This window comes from Erigeron canadensis, chromosome 5 (genome assembly GCF_010389155.1).
Source record: "Erigeron canadensis isolate Cc75 chromosome 5, C_canadensis_v1, whole genome shotgun sequence".
In the NCBI taxonomy this organism is placed as follows: Eukaryota; Viridiplantae; Streptophyta; class Magnoliopsida; order Asterales; family Asteraceae; genus Erigeron; species Erigeron canadensis.
Genome location: NC_057765.1, coordinates 4438000 through 4451448, shown reverse-complemented (window position 1 = coordinate 4451448; position 13449 = coordinate 4438000). Strand labels below are relative to the sequence as shown.

The 13449-nt window shown below is 36.5% G+C and overlaps 1 protein-coding gene across 1 annotated transcript; it reads left to right on the top strand.

Annotated features, from left to right (window-relative positions):
• The first annotated feature begins 529 nt into the window (after positions 1–529).
• On the top strand, positions 530–11398 carry LOC122600978 (formin-like protein 13). Its single transcript, XM_043773758.1, has 19 exons — positions 530–602; positions 2149–2849; positions 3283–3513; positions 3593–3754; positions 4141–5606; positions 5699–5822; positions 5929–6000; positions 6294–6392; positions 6477–6518; positions 6643–6723; positions 6807–6857; positions 6940–7021; positions 8520–8614; positions 8793–8864; positions 8955–9071; positions 9221–9289; positions 9367–9433; positions 9951–10325; positions 10941–11398. Exons 1-18 carry the CDS (start codon positions 530–532, stop codon positions 10130–10132), a joined length of 3786 nt encoding a protein of 1261 aa, XP_043629693.1. The 3' UTR covers positions 10133–10325; positions 10941–11398.
• The last annotated feature ends 2051 nt before the right edge of the window (positions 11399–13449 follow it).

Genomic DNA, 13449 nt, shown 5'->3' with positions numbered 1-13449 from the left:
GTTTTAATTTTATGAAATCAAGCTTTATGATTGGTTAATAAATTATTTTGTCTATTATATTGCGGTAAAGATAAAAATAAAAGTAAGTATAAAGATAACGAGTACCATATTACTTAATTATAATTAATGAAAATATATGATTAATCTCTAAGTACTTATGAAAATAGAGTAACTTGATGAGGGTAACAATTTGTTTTCTCTAAGCAACAAGTCTCCATCCTAAGCTGATCTGAGAACATTCTTCTTCACCTTTTTCTTCTTCCACGACAAAACATCATGCACATGTACACACATGCAAATCGATCATAATCTTGCACTGAAATCAATCGCCATGTCTTTATGTTGTTGATCCTTAGAAATTCAAAAATTATAGGCACAAACAAACATAAAATCGTATCTATCATATGTGTTTATACATTGTATTTATGCCTTAGACACACGATTTGATGATTTAGATGCTAAATTGGAGTTTCTAGTGTTTCAATCACGAATTCACAAGAAACCCAACATAATAGATTGATTGATACGAATGGCATTGTTAGGTAAATTGTTCTACAAGAAGCCGCCTGATGGACTCCTAGAGATTTCTGAAAGAGTTTATGGTATATCATTTAACCCTTTTTTTTTTCACTAATTTGTATGTGTAATTGCTTTTGGTTTGTTTAGGTAGTCGGATCGAATGACTCAAGTATCCATTATATCGAAATGGTAAACACTAGAATTATTTGGTTATTAGAACATTTTCCCAAAGATAAGAAATAAATTAAAGTTTCATGAATAGTTTTAGGTTGTGAGTTGCATTAGAGCTTTCACAACGCTCATGACTCATCCTTCAAGGACTAGTCCCTAGCGCCATATCAGCCCAATGACTAACCACGAACTAATTCCCAAAACACCCCGAATGGACGTACCATTTATTTAACTTTACACTTTTAGTCCCCAAACACTTTTAGTCCCTAGACACATCCGCAACGTAACACTTTTAGTCTCTAAAAATTTAACAAATGCTAAATAAAACACATACTTAATTCAAGTTCAAAAACATACATAAATTGAAATGACAAGTCCTAAAAACATTATTTAGAGCTAAACAAATAGCGAATTAGTAGAGTCCATGTCATTGTCACCGTCATTGCGGTGGATTTATTCATAGTGCTCACCGTTATTAGGATTTGATTCAACCGGGTCAGTTGCGTATTTCTCTCCCGGGTCTACTTTGCCGACACTACCTTGCCAAAATTCTGCGTGTTGAAACGTCATCGCTAATGTGGCTTCGACGGCAGTAAGCTTCTGAAGGGTTTGGCCCAACCTCTGTTGCAAGTATGTAACGTACTGGACATTGAGCTCGTTAGGGTGCGCTTGTCGTTACTCAATTTCGGCATGGTGAGCCTACTTTTAAACGTGTATGTCGTTAAGCACAGACTTGACATCGGTTTTATGCCTGTCGTCAAGCATGTGGTGCTGCATCGAGTTTTTAGCCTCGAAGAGAGTCATAGGTGGCTTGTAGGCTGTAGTTTGCCATGGTTGGTTTCAAAATGGATGCGTATGTATTAGCATATAGATGAATACGTGAAAGATATGTGAAAGAATGACGTATATGATGTATGAAACTCTTGTGTTTATTTAGGAGTAAATGGTTTGTATATATAGATGATAAACAGGGACCAAAAGTGTAAATTTTTTGAAAAAAAAAAAACAATTCTGGCCGTTAGAGGGACCAAAGGTGAAATTTTTTTGAAACTTTGTGTTATAATCGTTGGAAAAGAAAAGAAAACGAGAACGAGTTCCGTCCTTGTGGGGACGGATGAGTCGGGGAGGAGGGTGGGGGACGAGTGGGGCTCTTATATTTGATCATATGCTGGTAAGTAGTGTGGTCCATTCATGCAATGGTAAGCTAGTGATCGGGGACATTCAGCATAACAGTGGAGGTCATAGGTTCAAATTTCTGACTGAAATACCTTGTATGATGTTTACTTCATTTACATCCTTCACGACGGCAGGTAGACTAGTCGGTTGAATACTTATGTTAAAGTGGAATAGATTTAGGGATGTATTAATGAGCATCTGTTAAGTCATTAATACTAATATATATACATTAGGTCTATTTAACCATTTTTCACTTATACGATCTTTTTGTTTCATGTGTAGTATTTGATTGCTGTTTCACTATTGATCCTTGGGACCATGATAATTATAGAGGTTATATAGGAAACATAGTAAGTCATCTAAAGGATCATTATCCTGAAGCTTCAATTCTGATATTTAATTTTCGAGAGGGAGATACAACAAGCCAACTTGCCTCTGCTTTATCGGATCATGATATGACCATAGTGGAATACCCTCGGCATTATGAAGGTTGCCCAATACTCTCCATGGAGGCAATCCACCATTTTTTAAGATCATGTGAAAGCTGGCTTTCATTTGGGATGCAGAATGTTCTTTTAATGCATTGTGAGCGTGGTGGGTGGCCCGTTTTGGCATTCATGTTGGCTGCACTTTTGATTTACCGTAAACAATATTCTGGGGAATCTAAGACGCTTGACATGGTTTATAAGCAAGCTCCCACTGAGGTGGTACACTTATTTTCGTCATTGAATCCTCTGCCTTCTCAGCTGAGGTACTTACAATATGTATCTCGAAGGAACGTGGCTACAGAATGGCCACCTTTGGATCGGGCACTCAGTCTGGATTGTGTGATCATGCGAATGATTCCTGATGTGGATGGAAATGGTGGTTGCCGTCCTATATTCAGGATTTACGGACAAGATCCTTACATGCCCGGTGATAAATCTACCAAACTTTTGTTTTCCACCCCAAAATGGAGTAAGAATGTTCGATACTATAAACAGGTACTATTTATTTTTATTCTATTTTAGTACACCATCTGAATTTCATACCTGAATTGTCTTATTTCCCAAAACTTAAAGCTAGATATAGGGCCATTTACTTATGAATGGCTCCTTCGGGCTATGCTTTATGTCAAACGGGTCATATAGGTGAAAACAACAAAGCTTAAAGGGGAATGGTTCATAACCCACGAAGCTGCAACTCTAATGCGTAAAACTTCTTAAATCACCTTATTCCAAAGATTAGATTATTAAAAAAATCCCAATTATCAGGCAATATTTTCTTGTATCAACCCAATGTAATTCGTTTTGACACTTTACTCATTTCAACTCATCAGTCAACTATCTGGCCCACAGATTTTGGCACCACAATAAAAACTAAAAAGCGGAATCATCATTTCTTTAGTGAATAGTGACCTCTTACTATTTCTCGCAGGCAGAATGTGAAGTTGTTATAATTGACGTAAATTGCCATATTCAAGGTGACATTGTGTTAGAGTGTATCAACTATCTGATAGATGATGATGAAGTGGAGCATGAAAATATTATGTACCGTGCTATGTTCAACACATCTTTCATCAGATCAAATATTTTAATCGTAAATCGTGATGAAATTGATATACTGTGGGATGCCAACTACGAATTCCCCAAGGACTTCAAAGCTGAGGTATTTTTCTTGACATTTGTTACATGCCATGGCATTCTGTAGTACCCAGAGTAGGCATTCATATTTGTTATATATACAGTTTCTTTTCTCTGAAATGGACGCTGCAGCTTCTATAGTCACATTCGATGCATACTTTTTTGATGAGAAGGACACTATCCCTATAGAAGCATTTTCCAAAGTCCAAGAGATATTTAGTAGTGTGGATTGGCCATCTCCTACCCGCGATGCTGCAATTGACAAGGTAGCGACTATTAGATATGCCACTTCAGACCCATTTCGTTATAAATGGCTGGTTTGAGTGATATTGTATATTTAACGGGTCAAATTTGAAAGTAAGCTATAATGGGAACATATCAAAGGGGTTGAACTGGTTGTAACTCACACAAATTCTATTTTCGATGTGGTATCTCACAATTTGTTTTTTGTTCAAAGCTTAGGATTTAATCTTTAATATTTTTCTGCAGTTATATTAAATGCATTAATTGATAACTTTGAAAGTAGTACAAAAGAAGTGTTTGCAGGTCAACCCATCATCTTTAACCATACTACAATGACCCACTTACTTTTTTTGACCCGTTACCCAACCCACCCATCTTACTTTATGTTCTCCTACTTAAAATGTATCAGGGTAAAAAACGTACCGTATCATCAGAGAATGATCCAAAGGCCTCTTCTCAGTTGGCTAAGGAGAAGCCCTTTGTTTCACAAGAACCCTTGGATGCATCCAGAAGATCTGTATCGTCTTCTACATCAACGTCACCAAAGTATCTTTCTGAAAGTGAACCTGTGCATCCTTACCTTCGCGGACAGCAAGAGACACATTTACATGAAAGTACAACATCTTCAAAAAATCTAGCTGCTGGTGTGGATAAATCTCCATCAGCCAAGTCAAACCAACTATTAAAGGAAAATACTGATAATGAACCACTTTCTCAAACACGTCCTCCAACTCAGCCTGCATTCCCTCCATCTATCCAACCTAGCCCGTCGTTTAAAGACCTTGAAGTCAAGGTTGAGCCTTCTCTAACCGTACCTTCCCATAAAAGTCCTTCAAGATCATCTAGGGAGGACCGGTCTGCAGCAGCACAAACATCACACACCCCACGCAGATCACAAGATTCTCCACCGCTATCTCCTCCAACTCCACCTTTAAAAGAGAAGCTAGCTACGGGAAGTGAACCTACTCCGCCACGTACACCACCTCGTTCAACCTCACCTTCACCAAAGAAATCAACTGACAAACCTGGACCTTCTCCCTCATCACCTCCTCCAACTGAAACCAAGAAAGAGAAGCTGGCTGCAACAGCTAGAACATCTCCGACGCCACCAGTATCACCACCTCATGCAACTGCCCCTACAAAAGAGAAACCTGAAAGGACAGTTAGACCATCTCCAACACCACCAGTATCACCACCTCCTGCAACGGCATCTACGAAAGAAAAGCCAGAAAGAACAGCTGGACCATCTCTAATGCCACCAGTATCACCGCCTCCTTCAACTCCCGCTACGAAAGAGAAGCCAGAAAGAACAGCCGGTCCATCTTCACTGCCACCGGTTTCACCACCTCCTTCAACTGCCCCTACAAAAGAGAAGCCAGAAAGAACAGCTGGACCATCTCCAATGCCACCGCTATCACCGCCTCCTTCAACTGCACCTACGAAAGAGAGGTCAGAGATGGTGACAACTCAATCCTATACACCAGCCCCACCACCAGCACCACTACCACCACCCCCTCCAACGATATCTCTAAAAGAGATACCAAAAGTTGCACCACCACCGCCGCCGCCGCCAACTCCTCCGCCTGCAGGGCCAGGGAAAAACAATGGAGTTGCATCTCCAGTGCCACCTCCCCCTCCTCCAATACCTTCTAATCAAAAAGGAGGTGTTGTACCGCCGCCACCACCACCATCAAGAGCAACCAGTTTGCCTGGAGCACCAGCTCCCCCACCACCTTTAGGTAGGGGACGTGGTCTATCGTTGGCAATGAAAAATCAACAAGGGAAGAAACTCAAGCCTTTACATTGGTTAAAGTTAACGAGGGCAGTCCAAGGTAGCTTATGGGCCGAAACACAAAAATCTGGTGAAGCTGTAAAGTAAGTTGTTCTTTCTTAAACAAGGATCAAAATTTCTATTAACAGCTTGATATCTTGATGTTCTCATTGCGCTTACTGCTCATTTTCAATAGGACTCCAGAAATTGATATAAAAGAACTCGAGAATCTCTTCTCAGCAGCAAATCCTAATCAAGACAAGGGTGGTCCAAAATCAAAATCTGCATCAGTAGCTAATAAACCAGAAAAAGTACAACTGGTAAGATATTATCTTCACTTTGTGCTTTGGAGGATGCACTTGTACCTTTAGTCTCTGAAAACGATCACAAATCTAAATATAAATTTTGCATTTGAAATTCTTTTAGATTGAACATAGACGGGCATGCAACTGTGAGATCATGCTTTCAAAGGTGAAGATACCACTAAATGAACTGATGGTAAGCTAAACTTTTAACATTTATGTTCTAGGTTCAGTGCTTTTGGTTAAAAAGTACTAAAAGATCAGGTTAATGACTAACCCGTGAAAGAAAAACTAACCTAATTATATTTTTAATGAGGTCGTAAGCTACATGTAAATGATGTGGTATTTTAATATATTAAGTTATGTCTCTCTTGTTATATGCATAACTCAAAGCAACCTACGCATTTCCGAGATGACAATCTTACTATATATATACTGCCATAGACGGGATCAGTGACTTCCTTTTGTGTTATTTCATAAAATTGGCAGGATTATGTCCTCGCTTTAGATGAATCAGCACTGGATGTTGATCAGGTAGATAACCTTATTAAGTTTTGTCCTACGAAAGAGGAGATAGATTTGCTAAAGGTAATATGTTGTTATCTCACACATACCTCAGTTTTATTTCATATTAAAATGTGTCAATGTATAACTAACAGCTTCTAATCTCAGAGCTACAAAGGAGAGAAGGATAAACTAGGCAAATGTGAACAGGTTTGTAATAACTGTTTTCAATCTTACCGGACAGAGAGCGATCTATTTTAAGTTTAAAATAGTACCCGCATTTTAACTCAGCTGAAACATACGTAATTTGCATTTATTTATCAATTTGTAACAGTTCTTCATGGAGCTGATGAAAGTTCCACGAACAGAATCTAAACTCAGAGTTTTCTCTTTTAAGTTGCAGTTTGGGTCACAGGTCAAAACACTATTGCATGTGTTTATGTTTTGCTTATTTATATTATAGATCTGATGTAATGCTGTATATTTTGTGTGCTTCAGGTTTCTGATCTTAGAAAGAGCTTAAACTCGGTAAATTCAGCTGTGGAAGAGGCAAGTAATTTTCCCATTACCTTAATCTGCAAATCAGCAAGATTTTAGCCAAACTAAACTTTTTGATCAATGTTTATTTCAGGTCAGGAGTTCTTCTAAATTCAAGAGAGTCATGCAAACAATTCTCACATTGGGAAACGCTTTGAACCAAGGGACAGCAAGAGGTGAGATATTACCCTTAATCTTCATTTCCAACATTTTCATTAAACGTCATGACTTTTTTTTTTTTTTTTTTGGGTAAAGGGTTGTATTACCCCGATGAGTATATATATTAAATCAAAAAATATGGTTAAGTACCATATGGACTAAATAATGTACAAGCATATAGCACCCAACACATCCATAGGCGGATGACAAACCATCCCCAACTCTATCTAGATAATAAATCTAACTCGCCTAGTCAGTAGTCACAGATTTAAAAACAAAATATCTACGTTACTGCCATAAGAGATACAGGTATCTTCCATGCAACCAGAGCCTTTTGAACATGGCTCGTCTTCTTAAATCTGAATGTAAGAAGCTTTGCATGAACAATGGAAATCACAGTCTCTATTACTTGAACTGGCGGTCTTTTCTTTTGTTGAAATAAACGTAAATTACGTTCTTGCCAAACAAAATACACTGAGGATGCCAAAATCAACTTCTTTGCAACACTTTCAAACGATCTTTTACTTGCAAATATCTTGAACTCGTTAACAATAGTGTCCCAATCACAAGAGACTTGTTGATGGTCAAGTTTGTTGTTAACATCCAACCAAACCTCTTTCGCATATGGACACTCAAAGAATAGATGCTGGTGTGAATCGGGTTGAGTATTACACAGAGCGCAAGACACAGGACCAGATATACCATGTTGTACATCCCAATACTGGAGCAAATCTTGTGTTTTTAGTTTTCGTTTCACCACAAGCCAAAGAAGCAATGCATGCTTCGGGATACAATGATTAAACCAGACAATATGATACCAATCTACACACATTTCCCTTGGACGGATATCTTGCCACACCATTGCAACAGAGAACTCTTTAACAATACCATTACGATCTTTCCACATAAGTGTATCAGGTTGACTATCTATCAGATTAGGGGTTACAACATTTGGAAAGTGGACCTCCCATGACTCCGGCCATTTCCAATAGCTATTTACAATTAAATCATGGAAGGACTATTGACTGAATAATTATGAGTGGACAAACTTAAGAACTAGCCTTGACAAATTTGTTGGGTTTTGTGTAGTTTGGTAACGGGTCAAAACGGGGTAGCTAGCTGGTACTGATTGCGTATCAGTTTTAGTTAATATAAAATTAGCTTATAAAATACCATTATTTGGATCTTAATCTACTGTTTGGTGAAAAAAAGATCTAAGTGGATTAACGCTTTAACACCTTCATAGATATATACTCATCAACATGTTTGACCCATTTACTTTTGAGGTATTTTTTTTGTTACATGATTAAGTCATAAATAAGTAAAGTAGCCGAAATTTCCTTCTCTACCAGTAGAATGATATGTGTCAAGTGGAAACGTTGTTTTTACATTGTTAACGTATACTGGGAATTAGCTGATTCCGAATAGCCTTCATTAACTAGCATTTATTACAATTAACGTCTTTTTAGGCTTTGTTCTGTACTTACAGAAAATTGATTTTGGTTTTCGTGTTAGGCTCTGCCGTTGGCTTCAGATTAGATAGTCTCCTAAAACTTACAGATACTCGTGCAAGGAACAACAAAATGACCCTCATGCATTATCTTTGTAAGGTAAAATCTTAAACATTCTAATGCTTACAAACTGTTTATAATCAAGTGACCAAATGCAGGGATGTCGGTTCTTCTCTTAGTTCTTTATCCCTAAAAAAAAAAAAAATCAAATACAAAACTGGTGGAACTCGGTACTTGTTTTCATTTTTGTTCATGCTAGCTCTGGTGGATACTCTAGGTGCTTTCTGAGAAACTCCCCGAACTCCTCGATTTTTCCAAGGAGCTAGAGAGTTTGGAACCTGCATCAAAGGTGATTTTTTGATCCACGTCTATATATATTGATGGATATGATACGATGGTTCAATTTTATATGTAGATTGTACTCGATTTTTCTCTATAGGTACAACTGAAATATTTAGCAGAGGAAATGCAATCTATTAGCAAAGGACTCGAGAAAGTTGTCCAAGAATTGTCAACTGCAGAAAATGACGGACCAGTCTCTGAAAAATTTATAAAGGTAATATAGTTTTTGTAATCATATTTAGATCATAAATTTTTATATAACAATAAGAAGAACAAAAGCTGGTGCATTAGCCCGAATAGACCCATCTGTTATCCCAATATATGTATTGATACATAACCTACATACCTTGCTTTTGTTCTTAGGCATTGAAGGAGTTTCTTTGTTCAGCTGAAGGTGAAGCACGGGCGTTGGCCTCGTTGTACTCTTTGGTGGTATGTGTAAATTATGTCTCTTGCGTTGCTAATGTGAGCTTGTAGTTTCCAAGATTTGTAACTCCAATTGTTTACAGGGTAAAAATGTTGATGCTTTAATTCTTTACTTCGGAGAGGATCCAGCCCGTTGCCCATATGAGCATGGTAATTACTGATCTTCTTTTAAAATGTGGATCGTTTTGATCTTAGATGGATCTTAATATGTTTTTTATTTTTATTTTTCAATCTACTAAAGACATGCATAAGTTAGAAGTTTATTAATTATGTAGTATCAAAGCCTAGACATATGAAACATCAGAGGTACACCTTTATGATTCATAGTAGTCCATATACCGTTCATCACTTCATCTCTTACAATAACTATTACGAATAGGTTTTGTTTTGACCCAGTGCTTGGATCCATATAAAGAAACACCAGTATTGCCCTTCATTTGAAACCCTAATGGGTCGAAGCGATATATTCTTATATAACCACAAGGACAGTCCGTGTCATTAACTGAGGGATAATGTCACATGATCATTTCTGTATGATTAAAGATTTATATAGTTGGGCTAGCATCATTTCTCTGATATTTCATACAAACCTTTCATTAGTAAACGGGTCGAAACTTATGCCTCTAACAAAAGTTCATATTGCATGATTTTACAATTTCCTCTACAGTTGTATCCACTTTGCGAAACTTTGTGAGAATGTTCAATCAAGCACATGAAGAAAACTGCAAGAAATTAGAAGCTGAGATAAAGAAGGCGGAGAAGGATGCCTCAAATGAATTATCAAAACCATGTGATTCCAAGATGGAATCAGAAAAAATAAAAAATTCTCCTATCAAAACGGTCAAATAAATTGTCTTCTCATTTCCCAAATCATTAAACTTTTATTGGTGGGAATAAAAAGGGCTCCGGTTGCAGCATTTTAAGGTCACCGGTGCCTACATTTTATTCGGAGGTTGCTCCCATGATGTATATCAACAACGTAAAGATGTATAGTATCATTGTTTCTGCAGAAACTATCATTACTATTGCCCGTGTATCGAAGGTTAGCTTCTCAACCCATCTCTCACATCAATACTTTTCTTCTTTGAGAAAACTACATTTTTGACTTTTGAGGTCAGATAAGGCTTTCCAAATATAAAGTTTACGTGTTTTGTGGTAGATTTGAATTCCACAAACATCTGTTTATCATATCTGCAATGAAGTTCAATATTAGTCAAACTTATCTAGAGAAACTTAGATGTATGTAGCAAGGTGGAAGAATGGGCATGTTGGGTGGGTTGGGTAACACATCAAAACATGCAAAAATTTTATGTAGGTTGTGTTAACCTCAATCACTTATCGACCAATCATTTTATAGTTCTTTTTTTTTAATTAGCAGTTTGCAGTTACTTTTATACAAGTTATATGATAAGTCATTAAGTGGGGTCTTATCATTATATTATTTCAACCTACAGTTTTTTAGACGATAACTTATTAATATGCTTTATTTTTTAAAAAGTACAATTAGGGTAGCTTCATTTTTATGTTATAGTTGGCATAAGATAGCTACAAATTATATGAGCTGGAGTACAAAGTTAATCTGTCATTTACTTGCCAATTAGTATTATATTTTTCAGCAGCAAGATAAATCGGCACATGTTTTTATTTTGGTTGGCAGTTTGTGTTAATTGAGTAACCTCGACATTGAGTATGGAGCTACATATTATGACCAAGAGATCTCCTACAATTTTGTTTGGACGAGAAGACATGTTCTCAATCATAGTGACAATGAATAAAGAGCCATTCATTCATCCTCTAGTTTACTCTGCCATTATTATCGGTAACATGAGGGAAAAAGCATAACGTGTTTTCTCTAAATCGGCCAGTGATCAACGTTGTGGCATGAAATTTGTCGGATATGTGTAATTTTCAGAGAAACAAGAAAGCAAAAAAAAAAAAACGAGAGAAGGAATGGGGAATTGCTTTGTGGGCCCGATTTGAGTTAGTTATAGAAAGATTGGTTCAGGAATCGTGGTTATAGTTGATGTGATTTGTAAATTATTCTTGTAGAGGGATGATGTTTCGTTTATTTGCAAGTTAAGTACGTTTATTCCAGCACATGGTTAATTTGTGAAAGGTTACAGCCAATTCCCTGGCCATTACAATATGTCCTAGGGTAGATTCGAACCTGCGTTATTTGTGTGAGAGTAGGGAAACACTTACCACTAGGCCATATTGTTATGGTTACTGCAACCATGAATGATGCAGTAAATTGTGATGTACCCCCCCCCCCCCCCCCCCCCCCCCCCAACACACACACACACACACAAAATACAATATTTAGTTCATCAACTTATATACTAAGCTTTCTCCCAGAATATCATCATGTTTTCTGCTAAACCAAGGGATTATAAAGTGTTTGAACATTTATAGCTATTTTTATTCAATAGACACAAGAGATTATAAAGTGCCGGCTCCTGTTGGCTCCACCATTTTATGGGGGCACTGACACTACGGCTATAATTCAAATAATTGAAAGCATAAACCAAGATCAAAATAGCTTCAAAGCAGGATTTATTTTTTGGGTTTTTAGGCCGGACTTGATCCAAAGCTATTTCTTTAATAAGATATAAAGTAAACTCTCAATACCGTATTCATAAGTTATGCCTCTTTATCATTGGGTAAGGGTAAAGCTGTCTACGTCATACCTCTCTCAAACCCCGACACTCGCCGGATTTGAATACCGTTGTTGTTGTATAAGTTATGCCTCTTAATACAAGACAGACAGATTGAGATGTAGACAACTTATCTTTATCTCTACCTAAGATAAAGATGTTGTTTACTTGTTTTCATGTTCTAATTAAGCAGAAAAGGACCTCCGGTAAAGATCAAACTCCATAACCTCTCTCTCCATAAGCATAATATTAACCATTTGATATAATCCTTGTTTATTTTCTTTAAAAATATTTGAAAGATAAGAAACGATATCGTTTCATATCATTGTTCACTAAAAAAAAACATCATTTTCTCACGGTTATTTTTCCACGGTTTTATTGAGTGTGTGCTTTTTTTAACAAATATCCACGGTTTCAACAAATATCCTCGTTATAAAAATTGTATACTCATTTGTTCACGGTAAATAATATTAGCATTTCTTAATACGTTTACATAAAAAAGAGTGGACTTTCAATATAATTTTATAACGCCCCTTTTGTTCACAGTTTTCATGACCGTGAACTAAAAAATTACACACGCTTTTAATTGTGAAAATATGGCTATAAAACCGTGTACTTCTAAATACTTAATTGTAGTGGTTGTTACTTTATTTGAATTTTTTTGTTTCGAAACAGACAATTCTACCTGTAGTTTAGCTCGATAATTGATAAATGCCAAAATCTCTTGAAGTTTGGAAAGATAGCCTTAAGTGACAGGATATCTGTCTTTTCGAATTGGTATTGGCAATTATTACTATTTGATTATCACTCTACCAAATTAGTATGTCAAAAGAACAGTTTGATTGACATGATTCTAATCCACAAGGTCACAAATGCAATCACTGCTTCAATAATGCAACCCATTTATATGGGGTTTGCTAATTAGTGCCTAATTCACATATCAAATGCCAAATGCTTAAGAATTGTGAGGAAGTTTCACTCATTGTTACCCACAAGTCTTGAGGAGAGTGACAAGTATGTAAAGTTTTTACTTGAATTTTCTAGTTGGGTCTCGTATGAGTGTATGACCCAAAATTGAACGTCAAAAAAAAAAAATAATGCCTAATTAATGAGCATTAGTTATGATGCGGTAAATAAAGTCAAATTTTCTTTAGATATAAAAACTAGCTAAACTCGGGTATTTTAACTAAAATTTTTAAAAGCAAAAAAATTATAAAAAAAAATATATGTAATTTTTGTTATTGACATATTATAACTTGGTTTGAAGATATTAAATTAACTAACATAACTTATATATACGAGGGTTAGTGTCCACGCGTTGCGAAGGTTAAACGGTGATAATAATACAAAACAGTGGGGAAATCGATATGCGTGTGTGTAAATAGGAAGGAGAAAAAGAAGTGACTGTGTGTTAGATCTTGGTAAGATGTTTGTCTGATTGTGTTTAGAGATATAGAATTAGAGGTAACGTGTGAGGATATTGAATAGATTGTTGAATTTTTAAAATAGGGA